The following is a 25,313-nucleotide window of genomic DNA, read 5'->3' on the forward strand; positions in this document are numbered from 1 at the left end:
AAAATGGATGTTAAAAAGACCTGCTTCTCAGGATTATAGTGAGGTTAAAGTATAACTTTTGAGGAAGAATCTGGAACTGTGTTTGGCACATGGTAGGATGTGAAAAAATAAACACAGGTCCTTTTCTCTTCATTCCTGCACGTGAACAAGCCCAGCTCAGGGAGGCCAGCATGTCACTCAGGAGTTCCAAGGTCCCAGAAGCACAAGCAAGGCAGAGCAGACAGGGGTCCAAGGGTCTCTCCCTTGGTCCTGGGGGTCATCTAGACTGTCCTCGCACAGGGCTCCCCCTTCAGCATCCCTGACCCATGACTTGTCAGCCTCAGCTGGCACACTCCCAGAGACCATTTTCTGGGACAGGGTGGGCAGCTCTGATTGTTACAAAGGGCTTCCTTGAGAAACCTGCCTCCCACCAGTCAGAGCTCTGCCTACAGGGCCTCAGAAAATCCTTAGAATCCAGAATTTTCTCATCAGCACTCCTGAGATTTGAAGCAGCACCTTGGGGAGTCTGCAGAAGTAGGGACAGAAGAGCCAGCAGGAGGAGGGTTTGTTCCGAGAGGGGCAGGACAGCTCTGCGGGACAAGGGCCAGAACAGGGGAGCGGGGCTCCTGGCTTTGCGTACCTGCCGGGAGTCAGCGTCAGCCTGACGGCTCCTCTCCCCTAACCCTGCTTAGGGCTCAGTTCTGGTAGCTTCTGTCGGTGGGGGTTAAGCAGGGGGCGCTCCTGAAACGGGCCTGGAGGGCACGCCCAGGCCAGATCTGGCCGAGGCCCCCCGCCTGTCCCCTGAACGGGTCCCACGAGTGTGGAGCCTCAGAAGGCAGGCGAGCAGGCAGGCGGGCCGCAGCAGAACAGGCGCCTGCACTTCCTCTCCTCTCCCGGCGCCGCCCGCGCGCCCGCCCCCTGCCCCCCCCCCACCCCTTGCCTGGTGCCTGCCCGGAGGCTGTTTTTCCACTGGCTGGTGCGCACCCTCCATCCCCCAGGTTCTGCCTCTTCTGGAGTTAAACTTTGCTGAGGACACCACCAGCCCCAGGCCCTGCTGGTCTCTCCCGGGCAGAAGCAAAGAGGGAGGGAGCCCGCCGAGGGCACGGGCCGGCCCACAGCCGCCCGGGAGCTCCGATGTCCTCGCGCCACTTGGAGAGCCCAGCCCCGAGGAGGCCAAGGCCCCTGGTGCCTGCAGCTGACCCCAGGTAAGGAAGGGGAGCATGGCAGGGCCACTCCGAGGCCGCCCAGAGGGACTGTCCTGGGGAGCCAGACCCCTCGCTGAGGCCCCCACTCCCCAGCCGCCTGTTTCCTGTCCTGACTGTTGTTGGTGGAGGTCCCATCCGGGCCTGGGTGTGACCCATCCCGGGCCTGGGAGCCAGGGGCAGTAGTCTCGGAAGATGGCCTGTTCCTTCCTCTGCTCACCACCCACCAGTGTTCAGGCATCTTGTACCCCATGGTTTTTGAACCCAGGGGCACATATTAGGAGCCCTGAAGCCAAGAGGGGAGAAGGAAGAGGGAGGGGGTCTGCCTTTAATCCGTTCACCCCAGCAACATCACAAACTCTCTTTCTCAGAGAGTTAGGCTGGAGCCCCCTGGGACCCCAGGCAGTGCGTTGGAGAAATCGGATCTCTTCTCCTCGTGGTCACCTGGCTCTGCACCAGCCCATCTAGCAGCCTTGGCGGCGACCAGCAGGGGTGGTGGTCCAGGCAGTGCGTTGGAGAAATCGGATCTCTTCTCCTCGTGGTCACCTGGCTCTGCACCAGCCCATCTAGCAGCCTTGGCGGCGACCAGCAGGGGTGGTGGTCCAGAGAGGAGGCACAGAAGGAAATACCGGCAGGTCTCCCCACCTCTGTTTGCTGCCCACCCCGCCCCTCCTCTCCCCGGCTGCCTCTGGCCTGAGGACTTTTGTTTTTCATCCCAGAGATGGAGAGAAGAACGTGGGGCCACACCCTGGCCTGTGTGGGTGGAGCCTGGGAAGGGAGTTGGGGCAGAACTCAGCTGGAGCCCGAGGTCATGGCCACTTCCTGGCGGGCTGCCAGCACTGCTGCTACCCAGACTAAGGCAGAGCAGGCTGGAGAGAGGGTGGTGGGTATGGCCAACACTTAGCCTTCATCAAGGCTTCCTTTTGCTGACTGGTTGGGTGGTCCCCAGGGCTAGGGACCAGGGTGGAACAGGGCTGCTGCATAAGGAAAGGGTAATAGGTGGGGAAGGGGAGGTTTGCCGGGGTTCCTGAGGATGGGCCCAGAGCAAGGTCAGGAGGAAACCAGGAAAACAGAGGGCTCGCTTAGCTTGACCAGCCTTGTCCACCTTCCCAGGCCTCCTTAGGTCATGCTCAAAAGTCCTGTCCGGGCCCCTCCATATTTGAATAGCTTTGAGCAGAGCACCTTATCCTCTTGAGGCCGTAGTTTCCTGATCGTTGCCGGAAGGACAGTCATCCCCCCATCCGCCTCACCTCTGGGAGGCACCCTCAGGACTGGACATGGTGAGATGGAGGGTTTCACATAGAGGACAACTATCAGGTGTGATTTATTCCCTTTCCTAAGAGGAGAGCAAGGACCACAGTGATTTATCCTCTTTTCACAGATGAGGACGCTGAGGTCCAGAGAAAAGTCATGAAGTGTGCTGAGAGCCAGGACCTACTAAACCAGTCCAGAGCCTGAGGTCTCCAAAATGAAAAGGTTCTTATGAGCTCCAGGGATGCTGCACCAGGCTCACCACTGACTGGAGGCCTCTTCCTCCACCCGACCCCATACCACAGGGTCAAGTCCAAGTCCCTCAACCATCAGGACACCTGCTGCAGCTTTTATACCCATGGGCTAGACACCCTCCAAATAGTCCTAGGTCCCCCAGCACATTAGCAGTACCTGGAATCCCAAAGGGAAAGCCAGTCAACAGCCCACAGTCCCCAGGGCCACAGGGCCATTCCTAGTCCCCACCTCAAGGGAAGCTTGTGGGGATGACAAGAACCTCATTGTCTGAGGCAGATAGACCTGAGCTTGAACCTCAGCTCTGCCATTCACATGTGAGCCTGGTAAGCACTTACCCCGGCGAAGCCCCCAGCTTCTCTACGTGCACTGGCGCATCACAGCTCAGGGCAGGATCCTGACGATGGGCAACGAGGGGTGTAAAGCGCCTGACACGTAGTAGGAGCTCAGTGAACAGTGGCTACTCTCACTCCACCCAGGCCCTGGGGCTCCCCGAGTCTCCTTCCTCACCAGCCTGGCTACACAAGATCCCCTCAGTCCCTGTTATCAGAGGCAAATACTGATCAGTCATCTACTGTCCCACAGGGAACACCAGGGGATAAAATGGAGACTGTGCCCTGCCTTCAGGTGCCCATAGCCTGCACGCTCTCCTAGTCCCACCAGGAACCATCGTCTCAGTCTCCTCCTGCCTCCACCCTTGCCATCGGTCCCACAGCTGACCCATCACCATGGCAGCCCTGATTGCAGAGAACTTCCGCTTCCTGTCACTCTTCTTCAAGAGCAAGGATGTGATGATTTTCAACGGGCTGGTGGCACTGGGCACAGTGGGCAGCCAGGAGCTGTTCACTGTGGTGGCTTTCCACTGTCCTTGCTCACCAGCCCGGAACTACCTGTACGGGCTGACAGCCATCGGGGTGCCCGCCCTGGCCCTCTTCCTCATCGGCGTCATCCTCAACAACCACACCTGGAACCTGGTTGCCGAGTGCCAGTACCGGAGGACCAAGAACTGCTCGGCTGCCCCCAACTTCCTCCTCCTAAGCTCCATCGTGGGCCGTGCGGCCGTGGCCCCCGTCACCTGGTCTGTCATCTCTCTGCTGCGCGGTGAGGCCTACGTCTGTGCTCTCAGCGAGTTCGTGGACCCCTCTTCACTCACAGCCGGGAAAGACAGCTTCCCGCTGGCCCAGGCCACAGAAATCCTGGCCAAGTTCCCATGTGGGGAGGGTCCTGCCAACCTGTCAGGCTTCCGGGAGGAGGTCAGCCGCAGGCTCAAGTATGAGTCCCAGGTAAGGCTGTGCCAAGGGAAGAAGCTCCTCTTCTTTCTCCCCTTCGAGGTGGCTGGTGGGGAGGTGCCAGGACGGCCCAGTATAACCGCTAGAGTTGGTCCTCAGGGGCTCAGCTCTCTAGGAAATCACTAGATTATCAGCATCAGGCATCAGAGCTGGGTAACTATGGGTTAGTGCTTGGTGGGGCAAGGGTCAATGCCATCCCAAATCAGATAGTTCTAAACACTAATGTTCTTCTTGCTCAGACCAAGCCTTGATCCCAGTCACGAACTAAGCCCTTTGCTCCAGCCAGATTGAGCACCCGCCATCTTATGAAACGTGCTGTCGGCCACGATCCGATAGTGGAATGCGGCTGGCTTGGGGGGCTATCCCGGGAAAGGCCCCTGCCCAGCACTGGGTCAGCCTCAGACATTGCTAATAGAAGGGGGATCCCTTGAGGCAGGAAGGGGTGTCCAGTTAGGAAGCAGCAGCTGCCACCCTGATCCTAGCCTTGGTTCTAAAGGAGTGGATTTGGTCAGGGAGAGAGGGCAAGACAGAGACCTGGGCAGAAGCAGAAAAACAGCCGAAGTATTAACGTAAGAGAAACAGGGCGTGAGGGAGAGCTAGGAAAGAGCACAGATTTTCTAAAGGGCTTCTCTTGGGTACAGAAGAAATACAAGTAGAGAAGCAGGGCTGGAGACAGCACCAAAGGAGATGGAAGATAGTAGAGAGAGAAATAAAATGTATTTGACGAAGCTCAGATGCCCGCAGATCTCTGTACAGGCTTAAACGGGGAAACAAAAATGACCTTGACTGTCCCAGCCCTCAATAGGCTCATAGCCAAGTGAGACAAGCATATGGGCGATTTCAAAACAAGGCGGAGAGTGATGATATGAGAGGAACCAGGCCATGGGGGACTCAGGGAAGGCAAGATTGCTCCCAGAAGGGATTTCTGAAGGCTCCCTGGAGGTGGCATCTGAGCTGATCCTGGCAGATTGAGCTGGATTTTGGTGGGCTGAGATGACAAGGAGGGGGCCCTTGGGGCTACAGGAATGGCAGCTGAAATTGCAGGAGGCTAATCTAAGTACAGAGAAGGTGTGAGCTCAGGGGTGTGAGGGCAAAGAGGAGGAATCACAGTCACAAGGGCTGCCCTTAGAGGAGCCGAATCTGAGGCCAGGGAAGTGACAGAGCCAGCTCTCAGGGGCTGGAGACGTCAGGTTCGGCCCAGCCCACGTAGCCTGACCAGCTCCTGCCGCTTCTTCCCAGAGCGGGTGGGGGACCAGGCAGCTCCTTGCCCGCCCTCAACCCCGCCCCTTCTCTGGCCAGCTCTTCGGGTGGCTGCTCATCGGCGTGGTGGCCATCCTGGTGTTCCTGACCAAGTGCCTCAAGCACTGCTGCTCACCACTCAGCTACCGCCAGGAGGCCTACTGGGCGCAGTACCGGGCCAACGAGGACCAGCTCTTCCAGCGCACGGCCGAGGTGCACTCGCGGGTGCTGGCCGCCAACAACGTGCGCCGCTTCTTCGGCTTTGTGGCGCTCAACAAGGATGACGAGGAGCTGGTTGCCAAGTTCCCTGTGGAAGGCACACAGCCGCGGCCACAGTGGAACGCCATCACTGGCGTCTATCTGTACCGTGAGAACCAGGGCCTCCCACTCTACAGCCGCCTGCACAAGTGGGCCCAGGGTCTGGTGGGCAACGGCACGGCACCCGACAACACAGAGATGGTCCTGCTCGCCTCCTGAGGGTCCTCTTTCCATACTCTTTGCCAGTGACACTACTTGGTCCCAAACTAAGCCCCAGTGCTTGCTCACATCAGCATGAGTGGACTTCTTCTTTTCTTTTTTTTTTTTTTTGGCCACGTTTGGCTTGTGGGATCTTAGTTCCCCTACCATGGACTGAACCCGCCCCCTCAGCAGTGAAAGCAGAGTCCCAACTACTGGAGAGCCAGGGAATTCCCCAGAGCGGATTTTTTTTAACCATAGCTTTTGGGGGAAACAGGCAGAAAAAAGGAACACAAAGTAAAACTGGGGTGCAGATGTGAGAGCTAGTAGACAATGCGGTCGGCTCTGGCAGGAAGGCTCTCAGACCTGAAGAAGTTCCCTCTCCTGTTGCCACCAGCCAGCTGGTCAACAGCTTTGGAGAAAAGACCCTTTCCCAGAACTGGTCCTTAATTAACTATGACGTGGATGACCTTTGACTGGTGGGACCCAGTCCCACCAGCCTGAGAACTCAGTCCCACCAGTCTGGGAAGCCCTGGCAAGCAGAGCCAGGTGACAGTGAAACTCACCAGCAGGCTCCTTGTGCAGAACACTGTGCAGTTCACTTGTGTGTAACTTCATATGGACACCTGGCTCAGTGCTGCTCAGCTGGGAAGCAGCCCTCCAATGTATGCCTCTAGCTTTATTTTATATAAATTTTTGATAAAGCTTTTCTTAGTATAAAGGACTAGCTTGGTGTCTGCATGATTGGATGGGCCATGCCACAGCAGGCTGGAGGTCCTGGGGACAGGCCCAAATCTCATTCCCAGGGAGGGAAGAGGACAGAGACTCTGGGCAGACTGAAACAGATGGAAGAGAGGGCTGGGGTGGAGGCAGAGCCAGGTGTTCCCACATGCAGGAAGGCCCTAGGGCTAACGATCTCTTAACTGGGTTCAGTCATCTGACTTGATCTGGGGAACAAACGGAACCTGGCCTTTCTCAGGGGGAATCTCGGTTTAAACTTCAAGAGTCAGCAGATCCTGCCCTTGCACCCAGTAGGGCAGTCTAGCTCTCATAACCTGGAGCTAATGACCAAGAACATACCTCCCTCCATGCCCGCCCCTGCCTGAGCACTCCACCTCTAAAACCTCTGATGCTCTCTCCCTTGTCCCTGTCCTGCTTTCTGGCATATGACTCAGTCATTTCCCACGGAAAAGCTCTTGGCTCTCAGGACACTTAAAGCTCTGCCCCAGAAAACTTTTAATTCCCTTAAGACCAAACCAAAAATGAACTGGCTTCAACAACTAGCTGGGTCTGTGCTGGCCTCTAAGAATTCTGGAACATATAGGATTATTAGTTATCCAAGCAGGCAGAGAGACCGTCTTTCTGGGAATTTTCCAGGGAGGTGGGGGTGTAGTGGGCCGGTCATGTCCCCTCTCCCTCAGGACGCAAGGAACAACCCCCAAGTCAATCCAGGCCCTCTGCCCAGCAAGCTCTCCTCAGGGGAGCGACAGGGAAACAGAGAAATTGAAGCTCTCCCAAAGCCACACAGCACGTGGGTCCAGGTCCCCACTGAGCCTCCCACGTGCCAGGTCCTGTGGCAGCGCACCACATACGCACTCTGACTTAATGCACAAAACCCTTCAAGCAGGACTTTTAAACCTCATTTCACAAATGAGGGAGCCAATTTAGAGAGGTTGGGTAATCTGGCCTCAGTTGCCCTGGAAGGAGACCTCACCGGGTGGTTTGAGCCAATACCGGTCGCTTTCCAGTACCCAGGTTCCCTAATTTTCCCTTGTGGGCTCCACCTTTGTCCTCCTGTCCCAGGCTCACAGCCTCCACAAAGGTGCACAAGGTACCAGCTGTGCTGAGGCTGAGGGAATGCCCAGAGACTCCGCGATCTAGGAGAGCGGCCAACGCCCCGGACGCTGCTGCCTCCCCCTAGCTGGACCGAGAGCCTGCCAGGGCCAAAGTGGGATCCTGACTACAGGGTCGTTGGGAGTCAGTCCTCCATTCTTGCTCCCCAGGGACCTCCCATGAAGGAGAGACTCTTAGCTTTTCTGGGAGCCCAGGAGCCTGCCGCCTGCAACCACTGAGTAGCCCCAGAAAAGAAAAAAAGATGAAATACATTGGTTCTTAATAAACAAGCAAAAAGGAATTATAAGAAATCTCAAATTCTTTTTTACCTTGACCGGATTTACCCCAAGGATGCTGCAAAAAAAGCAGCACTTAAATAGAGTCCTCAGGCACCACAGTTTTTCAACTGCCCAGGTGCCTGAGGGTCGGCCGGGCTGGCCCACTGCCGCCAGTGCCCCTGGGGCCAGCCAGCCCCTAGTCCTCCGTCACGGAGCTCTTAGCCTCCACATATTCCAGGGCCTTCGCCTTCACTGCCTGCACATCCTTCTCGGTGCCGTGTTGCTTCTCATAGTCCAGGTAGCGCTTGAAGAAGAATTTCATCCTCTTGGGGGCCAGGCTCAGGTGAATGACCCGCTCAAAGATGTCCCTGGGAGAGAGAGCAGCTGACTTTTGCCTGTTGGTCCCCGGACACACAATGCCTGCCTAACCTTCACCCACGTGCTCTCAGGCTCTGGAGCCAGGGCCTCTGTCACCCAGCACTCCCACGTCTACCTTTATTTTTATTCCCTTTATAAACTCCCATCAAGTCCATGGAGAGAGAGAACACCACCCTCACTTTTCAGAGGAGCAGACAGAAATGTTAAAGGACTTACTAGCCTGAAGTCACACACTGAATCAGGACAAAGCTAATGGGACGGGGATAGCTAATGAGGTGTGGATCTGTGAGGAAAGCTCTGCTTGAAACTCACTGATGAGCTTGGGCGAGGCACCAGTTCTTCCTGGACCTCAGTCCACCCATCTCTAATCCTCCCTGTCTTGGGGGGATGCAGGCAGTTAGTTACTGGGGAGATCATGCCTGTGAACATTCTCTACAACAAGGGCCAGGCTCAGTGTTCATTATGAAGAAAACACAAGTCTCCTGACTCCCAGGCCTGGGGCCAGCCTACCTCCCATCCAGGGTTCCAGCCAGACCAGAGGCTGGCCACGGAAGTAGAAAAGAAATTGGAAATGTGAATGTCATAGGACATGTCATGTCAAAGCCGTTTTTCTAGACAGAGTAAGAGAACTGGGGTGCTGGGAGCTGCTGTGGGGTTAAACTCCTCTGAGAGGCCAATGTCCCCACCCACCATGGGCAGTTAGGCCTCAGCCTGTCCTCCCCTCTCACCGGACTTCCTTCTGGCTGCCATGCTTGATGATCATGTCAATGTAGACCGACCACACATCTGTGCGCTTTGGGTAGGTGCTCAGCGTGCTCTCGAAAATGGCTTTGGCGCGCTCTGCATCACCCAGCTGGAACTCAAGCTGGGCAAACTTAGAGATCACATCCACATCTGCAGGGAGAGGACAGCTCAGACACAGAAAGCAGACAGATGCCCTTATTACAACACAATACACTACAGGGACAGAGTCCAATGTCTGATTCCCTGCTCCTGGGTCCTAAGACCTAGGTGATAACAAAAGGGACAGTGGGGTGGGTTTAGGGCCAAATACACAGATGGGCACTGATCTATGACTTCCAACAGCAGATATCCTACTCTCCAGGCCCAGAAGGGGGAACTGAGGGATGGGATGTGGGCAATGGGGCAAGCAAAGGCAAAAGAATTAGTGCTAATTCCTTTTTGTTCCTCTACCTTCGGAGTCTAGCATTTAAAATGCAACATGAGGACTCCCTTGGTGGCACAGTGGTTTAGAATCCACCTGCCAATGCAGGGGACACTGGTTCGATCCCTGGTCCATGAAGATGCCAGATGCCTCAGAGCCATAACTACTGAGCCCAGGTGCTGCAACTACTGAAGCCTGTGCATCTAGAGCCTGTGCTCCACAACAAAAGAAGCCACTGCAATGAGAAGCCCACGCACCATAACGAAGAGTGGCCCCCATCCGCCACAACTAGAAAAAGCTGTGTGCAGCAACAAAGACCCAACACAGCCAATAAAATAAATAAAATGCAACACAAGCTATGCTCTCGAGCATATAATCAACAGAGAGATAGCTATGTGCCCTCTACAAGGCTTTCCTAACACCAGCCCTTGGAAAAGAAGACCCTCATCCCTCTGCCCAGGGATGAGATACGTGCTCAGGCATTAGGCCAGTGGGTGGGAAGGAGCACTCACGCTCTTTCTTGGGCAGGCACTCGAGGGCTCGCTGCATGGCACTGTGACTGGCCCCAGCCTGGCCCCTCCGCAGAAGAAACGCGCCATATTTGATCCAGACAGCTTTCTCCTGCCTGAAACGTTTCAGCATCCGGTTGTAGAGTTCACCAGCTTCCTGTGGGAGAGAAGGCATAACCTAAGGAGAGTGGTGAGACAGGCGGCAACGACAGAGACAGGCAGCTACGTGCGTGGGAAGCTAGACCGGGGCTCACAGACCCCATCAGTATCCAGGCCTGAGGGAGGGGAGAGGGCAGTCACACATGACGGGGAGTCTCCCTCCTAACCCTGTACCGGGAGGGGGTCCTAAGACTAGAAGAGAGAATGTAAGCATGACGAGGGTGCAGGGGGAGACGGAAAGGGGCTGCTGGGCTCTGTCGCCTCGTCTGTGACACCCCTGTTGGCAGCCCAAGGGATACACCCCAAGGGTCTGCTGTCCCTTCCCTTCCTTTGTCCTGGCCCCACACTCCTAAAGCACAGGTGGGGGAAACGACTTCTTCCACCTGGAAGATGAGCAAGCCTGGGGCAGGACTGGGTCCAGATAGAGGGGTTCTCCCCCAAGCCTTCCCCGCTGCCTCTGGGACTCCCAGGAGCTTGTTTCTGAGCAGCTGAGGGCCCTCAGGCGGCCAGCTGCCTGGCCCAGACTCCTACCTGGAATTTCTCTGACTTGGTATAGATGTCAGCCAGATGGAGAAAGACCTTGAGAGGCTCGTTGTACTGCACAGCCCGCTCGAAGACCTTGGTCAGTGACTCCTGGGAGCCGTACATGTTTTCTAGGTTCAGCAGGGCCACCCACACATTCAGCTTCTCCTGTTCCTCTCTGGAGAGAGAGCAGTCAGCACATGAGCTCCAAAATCTCAGCCCGATGAGCCCCCCACTCCTATCTGGAGACTGAAACTAACTACATCCTTCTCCCCAGGCTCCACCCATGTCCTTGGTTCCCACCCCCAAGTGCAGGCACGGAGAAGCCCTGTCCCTGCTGCAGCTCACACAGAAGCAGGAACCCCAACTCCATGACTGCAGGGTCTGGGGCTCCCCCTGCCTTCTGCCTCCACTCCCGGGAAGGAAACCTACCAAATCTCAAACTGGCCTGAGGTCTGGGCTGGAAGGAGCAGAATCCGTGGTCTGAATCTCCCCACACACCAAGAGAATGATGCAAAGGAGCGCTATCCCTCTTCACTAGTGTCTGGGAAACCTGCTCTACCCTCTGCCTGGGAAATGGTCACTGACAGAGTTTTCCCCCAGGTACGTGGAGAGGTGTTTTCCCTCCTGTCCTTCTGCTCCAAGTGGGGCACCTAACTGAGGGGCCAGGACTCATGTAAATGTTTCCCTTAGCTATCTCAGTGAAGAGGACTATAAAATATAAATGAGCAGATCTATTTCACAGACAGCACATCTCTGAGAAAGAGCCTGGGCCCCTGCTGGCAGCAAGGAGACATGGCCCTTCTTATGCAAAGACAGGGCCCCAAAGCAGGAGGGCATAGCCAGGACCTGAAGGAGATGGTCTTGAGCGCCCTCTCGGCCACGGCCCGGGCCTTCTCGATCTCCGTGGCCTGCAGGTGGAAGGCCATGTACTGCAGCCACAGGATGGAGCTGTTGGGGGAGCTCAGCACGAGTCGGTCAAAGTCATCTGCTGACTCCGGCTGCCGCCCAGGGTCCATCAGCGCTTCCTCAATGCGGGACAGCTCTTTCTCTGCCTTCTGCCTCTCCAGCGCCCTCTCCTTCTTGCTTTTCTTCTTCTGCTGCGGAAGGCAGAGCAGCAAGTGAGTCATCTCTGTTCCTCAGACCCGGGCAGCTCTGCGGTGGAAGCTAGCAGCTGGCAGGGCCGTCCCCGAGCTCTGTAAATCCTCCCAGCCTGAGAGGGCCCCACCCCCTGGAAGAGACACCTGGGCTGGGACAGAGCACGGGAGACTGGCGCCAAGGGTCCCTGCAAAAAGGACAAAGCTCTGGAAAATACGGCACCGTGGCTTGCTCTGGCTCCTCCTCCTCCTCGCTGTCGGAGCTCTCTCTGCGAGGCGGCAAGGCTGGGGTCAGAGTGTCCAGCCCCACATCCCACATGAAGCCAGAAGACAGTTGTAGCCGGGGTGCTTCTGCCGGCCTGGTCTGCTTCTCCTGGAGGATCACAAGTGCATGTGAAAAAAAGCACTGCACCCAGGCCGCCCGTTCCCCAGCCCCTTCCCACCCGGAGGAACAGGGATTCCCATGGTGCCCAGAGCCCTTTTCCCTGCTCCCAGGGCCAGGCTGGGCCCCAGTCCAGTGGGGCAACTTTACAAGAGTGACATAAAAGCTTTCTTTGTAATTAAGTAAATTTAAGTAATAATTTTTTGAAAGCTACCCATGCATACATATAAACGTGCATGTATAAAACAGCAGGAGAGCCAGGACACAGGTATGACACATGTTCTGAGGGCGCCAGGGATGTGACACCTAAAGTCTGGGAAGCCCTTCCACACCCATCCTCAGTTCCAGGAGTGCTGTCCTCATTTCTCAGAGTGGGACACAGGCTCAGACAGACGAAGCAGCCTTTCTCTGCCCACCCCGCCCCCCATCCCCCACTAATTTAATTCCGTTCCACCTAATAAACATTGGCTAGGATTGACTTTTACAGCCCACTCAATAGGTACAGCAGGGGCCCTGTCCTTAGGAGCTGATAACCAACTGAGGACACCAGCCGCCCTGCCTTCTCGCATTTTATAGAAAATGAAGACCAGAGGGTGGTGCTGAGGACAGCCCAGCCCTCAGGCAGGAGCCCAGGGACTTCCCTCCAGAGCGGCCCTTTCTCCCCCCTTTCGGCCGCCGCTCACCTTGGGCAGCACAGTCCTGTCTTCCATCTCCTCTTCTCCTTCCCGGTAATACACTTCCACACCACTGTCATCCTCCTCCGACGGGGCGGCCTTCTTCTGCTTCTTGTTCCCACTCCCCTGGGGTGACAGGTGGGGACGATGCTGAGCCAGCTCCTTGCCCAGGGGCGCCCTCCGCGGCCCAGGGGGTGCCCGCCCCCCGCCCCCCCACTCCCGGCAGCAGCCAGTGCCCACCCAAACTCAGCCACTCTCAGTCCAAGAGGCTGAGGCGAGGCAGCAGCCCGACAGCTTCTGAAAGGCTCTCTCTTCCCGTGACCGGAGGCCATCCTCCCCGAGGGCCCTACCTGCTCACGGCCAGACTCCGGGTGCGGCCGCCTGCCCAGCTTCTTCACCTGGGGGTTCCGGGGCTCTCTCTTCTCCTTGCTGGGCAGCTGTGCCCCCTCCTGCCCCTTCCCAGTCCTCTTCTCTTTCTGTTTCTGATGTTTCCTCTCCTCTTTCTTCTCGTCTCCTCTGTGGCCTCTCTCCTCTGCCTCTGTCTCCCTCCCCTCTTGCTTCGGAAGTGGCAGTCCCAGGGAGGCAGAAAACACGTCCGGCTTTCCAGTGTCACCGGGGAGTAAGGACAGCTCTACCTGGTTCTCCCGGTGGTTCAGGCTACGACAGGGAGACAGGGCGAGTGCACAACGAGGACGACACAACGAGTGCAACATGCAATGGTCACAGCAAGCAGCCCACAGTCTTCCAGGCCCTGCCTCCATCTGCCTTGGAACCTATCCAGTAATCTTAGGAACGATCTGCACATTGGACCATGCTCAGTAGAAAACACAGAGGGCTTGGGAGATTGGGACTGCCATATATACACTAATAAGAAAAAAAATATCAAATGGTACACTTTAAATATATGCAGTTTATTGTATGTCAACTGTATTCCAATAAAAGTTCTGAAAGAAAAAAAAAGAAAATACAGAGTGCGGCTGTGATATCACTCCCTCCACCCCCAACTACGGGTGCCTGTGCGGGGAAGTCTGCATAGCTGCCTTCAGAAGCTGAGGTAGAAGGCGCCAAACAAGGGGATTTCATTTATTTTATTGACCGTTTCCTAAGCCATTATGTTTAAAGTTTATTTCTCTATGTCCCCCCAGGGTTCTCAGAGAAAGGGGTGAGAGAGAGAGAGAGAGAAGGCACCTACCTTAGGACCTTGGCTGTGAGCAGCTTCCCTTCAGGGAGGTATCTGTCACAGGGGGCATTCTTGGACAGGCTATACTGGGAGACATGCGGGTACTGGGCCAAACCCGTAACTGAGGGGCCAAGGCTGACAGTAGAGAGACAAGCATCCTGCGGTCACAAACACAACAACAGAGTCCCAGCCAAGCCTAGTGCCCGCACTCTCCCAGAGACCCAAGTTGTGACAAGGATTTACAGTACACATAAGGTTTCTGACATTCAACAAAATAAAGTGGGCTTTGTAAACCAGAAAAATCATCAAGCATAATGAAGACACAATTGAAAGATATTTTTCACCCCACATCAAAGCATCACAGTGCACAAATCGCAGGCTGCTAGCAAGACAAGAAGAAAATGAGGAAACATAACTACAGCTCGGAAGGCTGTAACAGCTGGTGGTTCACAGAACACTTACAAATCATGACCACGGACACGGCATATTCTTTGTCCAAAACACCAAAAAAGAATAATTCAAAACTTTTTTTAAAATATAAAAAGACTTGGAATTTGAAACACTGGTGGGAACTCAGACTCTCCTTCCTTCATGTCCCCTCCAGAGATGGTGACTAAGGCAACCAGGACAGGCCCCGGGAGGACACTCAGGGCTGGTCCACGTCCCCAGCCTCCGCCTCACTCACCCTAAGATCACGCCGGACAGCTGGACGGACTTCACATAGCCCCTCAGGAGCTGCCCTTCCTCGATGTCCTGGATGGAGTTAACCTCAGGATCTGCTATTTTGCTTTTCGTCTCTGGGTTCGTCCTAAAGGAATAAAAGGCTTACATGTGTACCTCTAACCCTTTCCCCACCCTCACCCCCACCTCGCCTGTGATAATCACACTTTGTAAGAATATGACTCCAGACCCAGCTGTAGGACATCACCTTCAGAGGCCAGCCCTACCCCCTCCTGAGGTCCTGTCAGCCAGGGACGGCTTTAATAGTAACAGGGAGAGGCTCAGCAAGCCAGAGGGAGGTCAAACCTCATAAACATCCATTTCAAACCATGACTTCAGGCCAATCCACTTCACCGCACACGCAGCCCCACTATGAAACCCCCGGGGCTAAAGCACCTCCCCTCAGCAGGGCCGCCACTTGGCAACCTTTAACTCCACTCTGGATGTTCAAACCCTTCCCTGGGAAACAAGAGCCTGAGCAGACAGGTTCCTCTACAAAGGCTGAATGTCCTCAGCTTTTCTAGGTGAAAACGGGGCCAGATAAAAATAAAAGAAATACTGAAAATAAAACAAAAACAAAACAAAAGCAACCGGGGCCAGGCGTAAAGGGGGTGAGCAGAAAGGCGAGCTGCGAGGCCCAGCGCTGCGTGTCAGACCCACGCAGCCTCTGCTCAGTGCTCTGGTGGGGGGAGGGCGGGTCCTCCCCCACGCCTTGTTCCGACAGCACGGACGCTCACCTGGACGACCGCAGAGACAAAGTCAATACAGGGGCTGCAGCGGACAGGACGTAACACCTGCAACGGGAGCAGAAGAGAAGGAAGTGCTGACGCCAGCCCCTCGGGAGACAGGAGAGGGCCTCGGCTTCCTCTCCACAGGGCTAAGCAACAGGCGAGGGCAAGGGCTCTGTTCACCCTGCTGACAAGCTGCTGAGGGGCCGGGACACGTCCCCTCTCTGGGCCTCAGTTTACTGATCCGTCAAGTAAAAATAACGCTGCGTGCGCGTCTCACCCAAGAGCGGTGCTGGGAGGAAGACACGAGGAGACACACAAGCCCTCTGGAAGGTGCACAGAGCCACCCGGCGCGTGCTTAGGAGATGAGACCAGCCCTGCATCGGGGGCTGGGGGCGCCTGATCTCATGGAGAGACAGACTCACCACAAGATACCGTGACAGGGGACGGCCCGGGACCACTGCAGACTCACAGCAGCAGTTCGGAGGGGGCCCACGAGTGAGGCCCGAACGGGGGAGGCTTCTGGGGAAGAAAGTACGGTTTACTCTCTGGGGGGGTTTCCAAACTCACGTCACTGAAATGGCAAGCAGTAGCCCACAGCCTCAAGGTATAGAATCGTATCAGTAGAAAGGATCTCAGCAACAATAGAGTCCAAATTCTCCTACAACAGGAGTCTGCCTTTTCTACCAGGGCATCACACCCCTTAAAGCAGGAAAGGACACGAAGGGATCATCTACCTTGAGGCAATGACCTTATTATCCACCTTTGACAGACAAAGGAATTACAACCGAATGCTACTCATACATTTAATTATAAAATGTTATTTTAAAAAAATATTCTGCTAAAAAAATAAAATCACACCCATATTTTATAAGCCTAAATAAACAAAGCTCAGATGATCCCAGATTTCTTTCTAATTCTTTTTCTTCTCCTAGGTTCATTTTTGTGCATCTGAAATAGTTCATAAATAAAGCACCCCCACAACCACAAAAGGTTACTGCTATCCCTTTGCAGGGAACACATACAGACCAATTTTTTTTAATTAAAAAGATGAATGCTTCAGTATTAAAATGAGGAAGAAACTTGGCCAAGCAAAGCACAGAACAAATGTAAACAGACCATAAACATGAGTGACCAGTGAGAGAAATTAAAATTAAAATGAGATCCATTTTAGACTATTCAATGGCAAAGATTAAAAATTAAGAATATCCAGGGCTTCCTAGGTGGCGCAGTGGTTAAGAATCCGCCTGCCAATGCAGAGGTCACGGGTTTGATCCCAGCTCCAGGAAGATCCCACATGCCACAGAGCAACTAAGCCCATGTGCCAAAAAAAAAAAAAAAAAAAAAAGAATATCCAGTGTTGACAGGGGTGTGAGAAATGAATAGTCATATTTATTGTTAATGGAGATAAATAGCAAAGTCCTTTTGGAAGACACTTTGGCAAAATGTATAACATTGTTTGACCCATCAATTTTACCTCTAGAAATTTATTTCACAGATATACTTGCACTAGTATCCAAATATATGTGTAGAGATTTTCACTTCAACAGTACTGTCCATCAACAGAACTGTTTAAATAAACTGTGATTTTTAAAAAAAAACACAATGGAATTCTAAAATAAATGTTAAAAATATGGTAAAAGAACAAGGTTGATTCTGATATACTAGCATGGGGAAAGAAAAGGTCCATGATAAACTTCTATGAGAAAAAAGTAAGTTGCAGAAGAGTATATTAAATGAAATTCCACTATTACATAAGGGAAAATTATACCTACATATCATGGAAAAAGAGGAGCAACAGCAATTTTCATTTCCTATTTTCTTCTGGTACAAAATTATACATTGTATCTATAATTAAAAGAACAAACAAACAAAAACACCACCAATCCCAAAGATAGCTGAAAAGAGGAAAACTCAGCCTACCTGACAATCTTCTGTGGGGTAAAGTCTTCCAAGGGCGTCTCTGAGTAGGAGTCACTCACATGAAATATACTGACTCTTCCAATCTTCCCGAAGGGGAAGGAGACGGTCAGCCCCTCCTTGGGAGTCACCTTCACCACGCGGCCCATGGCCACTTCCCCTTTCTCGAGCTTGTGAGGACCTGACAGAAGAATGAACCAGATTCAGGGAAGAGGAAATGAGCCAAGAAAGAAGCCGAGACACTGGCCAACCAGAGGCGGGAGGAGGTGGAGGTGTCCAGACGTGGGGTGTCTAGGCTGACTGGACCAGAATGGTCACATGGACCCAGATCCCCATGCCATATAGTCAAGAATGCCAGGGCCATGTGGTGGACAACTCTTTCTGGGAGACCTAAGAAAAACAACTGTGTAGGTAAAGGTGACTCAGACATAGGCCACAGAGCAAAGCCCCGAGAGAAAAACTATTTCAAGGACAACAGCCACCACACTAGGCTTTCTGAGGACTCCAATACCCATGGTATCCTTCAACCTGGGCAATGACCAAAGACCTCTTCCTGCTCCCTTCCACCCCCTCCCTTCTCTGACAAGGTCCCATTTCATCACCACACCTATGAGTGAAAGACACAAGAAGGCCTTGGAGGAATCTGGGCCGACCACAGTGGCCTTCAGGGCCTGGCCGATCCGGAACTTCTTATCTGGATGTTTCAGAACCTGAAAGGGCGAGAAAATTCCTCTGATGTTTGAAAAAAGGCCTGTCATTTATCCAAAATTACAACATTTAAGTCTGCATAGTATCTCCCAAACCAATCCCCAAATAAGCACACGGTCCCCTGAACTCAGTGTGAGCACACACTGGACATTGAGTTGAGCTCAGGGAGCCGGGGTTTCCTCTCCAGGGATCTCAGGCACACTGACCTTGAAGCTAAGAGAAGTGAGCAACAAGGGAATTCTCCCCCGGATGTCTGGAGCAATCTCCACCTCAAGCCATTTCTTAACCACGTTGTACTGGAGCGGGGGAAGAAAACAGGAAGAGAAATGGAATGGAAAGATACAAGCATCTCTTCTTTTCCCTTCACTAAAACAGACTCTCCTAAAATCACAGGGCTGAGAGGGCCCCAATCCTACATTTTCCCCAGAAACAGGAACCCACCCTGCATCCCAATACCCCTGCCCAACCTCTACTTCTCACAGGCTTCATTCAGTCTAGCTCAGAGCTTACACCAGCCAAACAGAACACGCATCCCTCCCAGTGCCTCAGCTGATTAGGAGGCAAAAAAGGCCTCAGAGATGTCCTCAAGCAGTGGGACCAATCCCACTGACCTCTGTCGCCTCCTCCAAGCTCAGTTGTGCCCAGTGACAGTTACCCATCTTCAGGGACTAACATTTTGTTTCTAAATCACTATTGACACAGTGCTCTGCCCCAAACATATACCCAGTTTTCAAGTCAACTCAACAAAACATTTATTGAGCAGCCATGACACATACGGCATGACAGTCATAAATAAAAGCCAGGCCCTCCCTTCAAAGAGATCACAGTCTACAAAGAGTAAGTCAAATGAGTACGCAAATAACTAGAGCAGCAAGCAACATGCAGGAGTACTATATGCTATGGGACTGGACAGGAGAGCTAGTAAGATGGGAGGGTTATCTGTGCTGGACCTTGAAGAGTTGTAGGCAATAGGAATAGATGGTACTCTGGTGTAGAAATAAAGACAAGATGGGAAAAAGAGGATGTTTTCAGCATGACCAGTACACCAGATTCATGAGATCAGATTATGAAGAGCCTTTTTTGGGGGGCTGCACCATGTAGCTTGTGCGATCTTAGTTTCCAACCAGGGATCAAACCTGTGCCCCCTGCAGTGGAATCTCCGAGTCCTAACCACTGGACCACCACGGAAGTCCCTAGGAAGAGCCTTAAATACCACTCTAAGGCATCTTGGGTTTATGAATGGCTGTAGACAATAAGTAACTAAACGGATCAAGCACCACAGACATACTCAGATAGATGCTCATGGAGGAAGAATCTGGCAGAAATGAAAAGGAGTTATCCCTCAAGGTCAAGCCCAAACCAACCTTCTCTCTGATGTACTCCAACTGGTATAGTTCTCACTGATCTCTTCCCTTTAGTTAAAATCCTGTTCCACTTGGGGTTAGAACACATAATCTGGCATCCAATTACATATTGTTTTGTACTGTTTTTGAACTTTATAAAAGGCAAAAATCTAAAATCCAATACTTTTTTTAAAATAAAATCATTTTTATTTTATATTTAAAATATTTTTGTGTGTGTGTGTTCTGATAAAACTTTATTTGCAAACACTGAAGTTTGAATTTTACATTATTTAAAATAAAGTACCGGCTTTAAAATCTTGCTCTATGATATATTTTTCTTTCCGTTTTGTACAATTAATCTATATACATGTGGAACTGTGCATTGCTTGCCAGCTGTTTTGTAAGCCAGAAATTTAGCTCCTTGATCGGACCAGAAGTTTTCTAGGAGCAGAGGCCTTCTATTACCTCCCACAAACCAGCATGGCAGCAAACACGCAATCAAAGCCTAATGCGAATGGTTGCTGTCAGTTTCTCTCCCTTTTCTTTGTAAGAAGGACAGCATTCACATCACAGGGCATGTACTACTCACCTTCTTCAAGAAGCAAGTCACAGTCTGACCAGCCTGGTACTGTTTAATCTTCTCCGAGGGGCTAACAGTGTGAGTGTTGAGAGCAGTGCGGCCATCCTTCTCCAGCTCACTATTTGCAGAAAAGCAGTGGAAAGAGTAAACCAACCTCTGGATAAAGTTCTAGCTTGAGACCATCTCCCCAAAGTGGCCATGGACTGATTTTACAGGACTCCCCTAACTCATACACACCCACCACGCACCCCTCCACTTCTCTCCTTAAAGGGGAATGAATGTTCATAATACCTGCATGAAAGTTAATCCTTCCCAACTCACCTAGGTATGAACAAGCTGTAAAGTAGGTTGCCAACAACAATTTTTATAAGTTTAGGAAACAAAATTATTTTACTTCTTTCAATGCTTTAGCTACTGCTTTACAGTGTGCAGAACTACTTTCACAAATAACCTCTCACTGAATGTGACAACACTCTCATGTGTGAATCAAGTAGGACAGACATTATTAAACTTATTTTATACTACAGACCCAGGACCTGAAGTCAGAGTTCCTGACTCAAAAATCCAGGGCTCTGTCCCCTATGCTACCCTGGTGTTATCACCTTCTCGATTCTCTTCTTCTTCTCAGAAAAGCAACAAGGAGATGTAGTCTGAAAGTTATCAGTCCACAAATCACTTCAAAGGAATCACAGAATTCCCACCATTCCAACCCAGCCCAAGTGCCGGTGTATATAGAAACACAGGAAACTCACATACTAGTAAAGTTGAAACGCATACATCCTATGACCCAGTAATTCCACCCTAGAGAAATCCCTGCATGGATACACAATGGAACAAGTTCAAGGATGTTCACTGCAGCATTGTTTATAAAAGAGAAAAATTGGAAACAACCTTAAATGTCCTCCATCAGTTTGAGAAAATATATAGTTTGGCACAGTCACAGGATGGATTACTATTTTAACTCTAGGCACAGAAACAGAGATCTCAAAAACAAAATTTTGAGTGAAAAAAAATCTGCAGAATATTAAGTAGAGTGTACTATTTACATAAAATTTGAAAATCACACAAAATAATTTTTTGTAGATATATATATACACACATATATGTGTATATATATATAACTAAAGTAGAAACGCAAGAGCTGGATATATGTCAAATAATGGAGAATTCATCCTCTGGGGGTGAAGGGAGAAGCCTGGGAAGGGAACATGTGTAAAATATCATTTCTTAAAACACACTCATAGGGACTTCCCTGGTGGCGCAGTGGTTAAGAATCTGCCTGCCAATGCCGGGGACGCGGGTTTGATCCCTGGTCCAGGAAGATCCCACATGCTGCGGAGCAACTAAGCCTGCGCGCCACAACTACTGAAGCCTGCACGCCTAGAGCCCGTGCTCCGCAACAAGAGAAGTCACTGCAATGAGAAGCCTGCGCACCATAACAAAGACCCAATGCAGCCAATAATTAAATAAATAAATAAATGTATTTATTTATTAAAACAAACACAGGCACAGAACACCCAAGTGCCTGGCACACTGGAATGCCTCTGATACGAGCTGAATTGTGTTGCCCATCCCCCAAATTCATATGCTGACGTACTAACTTGCAATACCTCAGAATATGACTATGTCTGGAGTTAGGGAATTTAAAGAGGCAATTAAGTTAAAATGAGGTCGTTAGGGTGGGCCTTAATCCAATATGACTGGCGTCCTTATAAGAAATTAGGCTACAATTCAATAACAAAAAAACAAATAACCTGACAAAAACACAGAACTTGAACAGACATTTCTCCAAAGAAGATAATACAAGTGCCCAAGAAGTGCAGGAAAAGGGGCTCAACATCACCAACAGTCAGGGAAACACAAATCAAAACCACAGTCAGATATTAACCTCATATCTGTAAGGATGGGCATTATCAAACAGAAAACAAGTGTTGGCGAGGATGTGGGAACAGGGGAACCCTTTCCTACACACTGTTAGTAGGACTATAAGATGGTGCAGCCTCTATGGGGAATAGTATGGAAGTCCCTCAGAAAACTACCATACGATCCAGCACTCCTACTTCTGGGCATGTATCCAAAAGAATTAAAAACAAGATCTCAAAGAGATATCTGTATATCCATGTTCACTGCAGCACTACTCACAATAGCCAAGATGTGGAAACGACCTAAATGTCCACTGATGGAAGAATGGATAAAAACAACATATATACACACAACGGAATATTAGCCTTAAAAAAAAGAAGGAAACCTTGCTATATGTTACCACACAAGTGAACCCTGAAGACGCTGTGCTAAGTGAACTAAGCCAGTCACAGAAGGACAGTGCATGACTCCACTTACGTGAGGTATCTAAAGTAATCAAACTCAAAAAAACAGAAAGTAGAATGAGGGTTGCAAGAAGCTCGGTGGGGGGGGGAGGGGGTTCCCACCTTGTTTGATGTTTGGCCTGAGGCAACCTAGTAGTGGAGCTTAGGCTCTTTAGTGGGGCTAATGGCAGACTCTGGGAGGGCTCACACCAATGAGCACTTCCTAGAACCCCTGCCCCCAGTGCCCCTGTCTCCTCAGTGAGCCACAGCCATCCCCCACCTCTGCCAGCAACCCTCCAGCACCAGCAGCACTATGGGGCTTCCCTGGTGGTGCAGTGGTTAAGAATCCGCCTGCCAATACAGGGGACACGGCTTCGAGCCCTGGTCTGGTAAGATCCCACATGCCTCGGAGCATTTAAGCCCGTGCACCACAACTACTGAGCCTGCGCTCTAGAGCCTGCGAGCCACAACTATTGAGCCCATGCGCTGCAACTGCTGAAGCCTGCCTGCCTAGAGCCCGTGCTCCATAACAAGAGAAGCCACCACAATGAGAAGCCTACGCACTGCAACGAAGGGTAGCCCCCGCTCACCACAACAAGAGAAAGCCCACGCACAGCATTGAAGACCCAACTCAGCCAATAAATAAATAAATCTTTTAAAAAATTAAAAAAAAAAAAAAAAAGAAGCTCGGGGGCGAGGGGAGATGAATGGGTATAGAGTTTCAGTCACGCAGGATGAAAAAGTTGAGAGATCCGTTATACAACAACGTGCACACGGTTAACAATACCATAACATATATTTAAAAACTGTTATGAGGGCAAATTTATGTTGTGTTCTTACCACAAGAAAAAAAAAATTTAAAAGAGGCGATTAGGACACAGATAAATACAAAGAGAAGACCATCCGAAGACACTGGGAGAAGACAGCCATCTGCAAGCTAAGGAGGCCTCATAAGGGCAAACCAACACCTTCATCTCAGAATTGTGAGAAAATAGACGTCTGCTGTTTAAGCTAAAAAAAAATTAATTAAAAATAAAACACACACATAATAAGTATGTGTTATCTTTTTTCTTATCCCAAAATGGTTTTAAACTTCCTCTCTTAACAAGAAAAAAAAAAGAGAGAGAGAAAAAAGGTGGGCATAACTACATTAGTGCCAAGAGAAAACTCAGTGACTGGCAGGAATTCCAGATCCGTGTGAAGCCTCCTGAGCTGCTCTGCTCTCCTAACTCCCATCCCTCCAAACGAGTAACTGAGCAGGTAGTGTCTTATCTAGCTTGAGTGGCCCTCACCAACCCTGAACTCAGCTCTAGGACACATGACATTCTCTTTGTCCAAAAAGTGGGAATGAAAATATGAAAGCATTTTGTAAGTCAACACCATCAATTAAATATATGTTTCTTCCCTTGACTTTGAAATATGTATTTTAAAACATAAAGAATCTGAGAAATGTAGCAATAATACCATTATGTTTATACTAAGTTTCTCAGGGGCCTTGATTAAAATAAAATAATTAACCACACAACATAGGTGCGTGGAGGTACAAGATGTGCTGGAGTTTTACCTGTCCATCTGTCTGTTTGTTATTACAACTCTCCATCTCCCATCTCCTTAATGGAATGAACTCATTTCCTGGCTTGGCCCGCACAGCCACAACCCAGTACCACCACTATGGCGCACGCCAGTCTCCTGAGACGGGAGGGTGGACAGCAACAGTAGTGACAGTTCATGGGAGGCTCCAGACTCTTGAGGGTCAAGAATCATTTAGGATCTTAGTAAGTCTTCCCACAATGCTCACTGACTCACCCTCTGCCGTATTCATTAATTGAACATACCTACCCTTAGCCTGAATAAACTACTTGACCTCAACGCTTAATTAAACAAGAGCTCGCACCTGAGAGCTGAAGACACTGCAGACTAAACAACGAATATGAGGAGGTCTCTTTGTTTTCACAACAAAGGGACACCATCAAATCCACAAAACTATTGGAACCGCAGATGAAGCAAATAGGAACGTGTGCATCCACCACATCTCATCATTCCAGAACTAAAGGGCTTACTTTCAAGTCCTTCCAAGTGAGCGTCATTAGCATCTGGTATCCAAGGTTCCAGGAATACCTCCTACCTCAGACACAAGCCTTCTCGGAACGATTCCACTTCTACTCTGATCCCTTCAGGATTCTGACCAAACCTTATCCTTGGAAAGCTACTCAAGAGGTCCTTCCATGACATCCTGGGCACACAAGACTTGCCACCGGGATGGATCCGGGCCTGACCCTGCAGAGGCACTGGCATAGTCATGTGTCTCTAGCTTCATTCACTGACGGCCTATCAGCTCCAAGAGGCTGTGTTTTTTTAATGGGGGAAGCAGAAGCAGATAGGCCCATAGATCAATATGCTTAAGCTCCTCTGAAAGAATGACCTCAGACAAAGTGGATCCACCACGACATGGAACTATTAGTTCTAGCAGTCCACCCGGAATCCTTGTGGAACATCCCTCTGGAACTTCCCTCTGCAGAACCCGCTAGAGCATGACCTAAAATTTCAGTCATTTAGCAGTAGTCTGTACTCAAAGAACAGCTATTCTTGGCTATATGGTGTTTATTTAGGAATTACTGCGCTCTAGAAAATTATGTTGAGAGCAAAAATGTTTCGCTTTCACATTAATTTTCGTATAATCCCTCTAACTAGCCGTATAAGAGGCAGACAAACATCCCTCCTGGAGAAAAAAAGATAACCTGGACAGAGAGAGGCAAAGTACGTCACAACACTGGCTGAATCAAGACTAGAACTCCAAAGCCCAGTGCTCTTTCCATGAGACCACTGGAGTTCCCCTCACCTTGGCCGAACACTCAGCTCCGGGATGGTTCGAATAAACCTGGGATGACTTATTGGGAGAAACCTAGAAAAACAAATAAGGTCAAATCATTTCTCTTATTCTCTGTAACACCATAATCTGCAGACCAGAATTCTAACTCCCCACCAAACTGAGCTTAAACTACCCACTCCACTGCCATACCACCCACTGGTAGTGGCAGGCCTGAGGGTTTCCATTCTCATCATCTGAGTAAACGTTAAGGAATTGGCTCATGTGATCTTTTAGGACCGTCATATTAAACGCTGAAAAGAATTTTCCTTACAGACTTTATACTCCAACTCTTTC

General features: G+C 51.0%; 2 protein-coding genes across 6 annotated transcripts in view; one reads left to right on the top strand and one right to left on the bottom strand.

Moving 5' to 3' along the window:
• The first annotated feature begins 869 nt into the window (after positions 1-869).
• CALHM2 (calcium homeostasis modulator family member 2) lies at positions 870-6,334 on the top strand. Of its 3 annotated transcripts, XM_057735506.1 has the most exons (4): positions 870-1,184; positions 2,563-2,657; positions 3,270-3,967; positions 5,273-6,334. In XM_057735506.1, the coding sequence occupies exons 3-4, from the start codon at positions 3,413-3,415 to the stop codon at positions 5,687-5,689; spliced, it is 972 nt and encodes a 323-aa protein (XP_057591489.1). In that variant the 5' UTR covers positions 870-1,184; positions 2,563-2,657; positions 3,270-3,412; the 3' UTR covers positions 5,690-6,334. The 3 variants fall into 3 exon arrangements, with proteins under 3 accessions (XP_057591489.1, XP_057591490.1, XP_057591491.1); XM_057735507.1 differs by having other exon boundaries at positions 2,563-3,967; XM_057735508.1 differs by lacking the exon at positions 2,563-2,657.
• A 1,471-nt stretch (positions 6,335-7,805) lies between these two features.
• PDCD11 (programmed cell death 11) overlaps positions 7,806-25,313 on the bottom strand; it is a 43,020-nt gene continuing 25,512 nt past the window's right edge. For 2 of the 3 annotated variants that reach the window (XM_057735503.1, XM_057735504.1), the window contains exons 21-36: positions 24,990-25,052; positions 19,854-19,962; positions 18,128-18,217; positions 17,821-17,923; positions 17,217-17,394; positions 15,303-15,359; positions 14,531-14,653; positions 13,858-13,980; positions 13,016-13,322; positions 12,675-12,791; positions 11,833-11,982; positions 11,362-11,612; positions 10,522-10,690; positions 9,835-9,988; positions 8,886-9,051; positions 7,806-8,147 (exon numbers count right to left, since the gene is read on the bottom strand). In XM_057735503.1, the coding sequence (XP_057591486.1) occupies positions 7,976-8,147; positions 8,886-9,051; positions 9,835-9,988; positions 10,522-10,690; positions 11,362-11,612; positions 11,833-11,982; positions 12,675-12,791; positions 13,016-13,322; positions 13,858-13,980; positions 14,531-14,653; positions 15,303-15,359; positions 17,217-17,394; positions 17,821-17,923; positions 18,128-18,217; positions 19,854-19,962; positions 24,990-25,052 (2,332 nt within the window). In that variant the 3' untranslated portion in view covers positions 7,806-7,975. The remainder of the gene's footprint in view (positions 8,148-8,885; positions 9,052-9,834; positions 9,989-10,521; positions 10,691-11,361; positions 11,613-11,832; positions 11,983-12,674; positions 12,792-13,015; positions 13,323-13,857; positions 13,981-14,530; positions 14,654-15,302; positions 15,360-17,216; positions 17,395-17,820; positions 17,924-18,127; positions 18,218-19,853; positions 19,963-24,989; positions 25,053-25,313) is intronic. The other variant, XM_057735505.1, reaches the window with a different exon arrangement.

The sequence above is a fragment of the Hippopotamus amphibius genome, chromosome 5, assembly GCF_030028045.1.
Source record: "Hippopotamus amphibius kiboko isolate mHipAmp2 chromosome 5, mHipAmp2.hap2, whole genome shotgun sequence".
NCBI lineage: Eukaryota > Metazoa > Chordata > Mammalia > Artiodactyla > Hippopotamidae > Hippopotamus > Hippopotamus amphibius.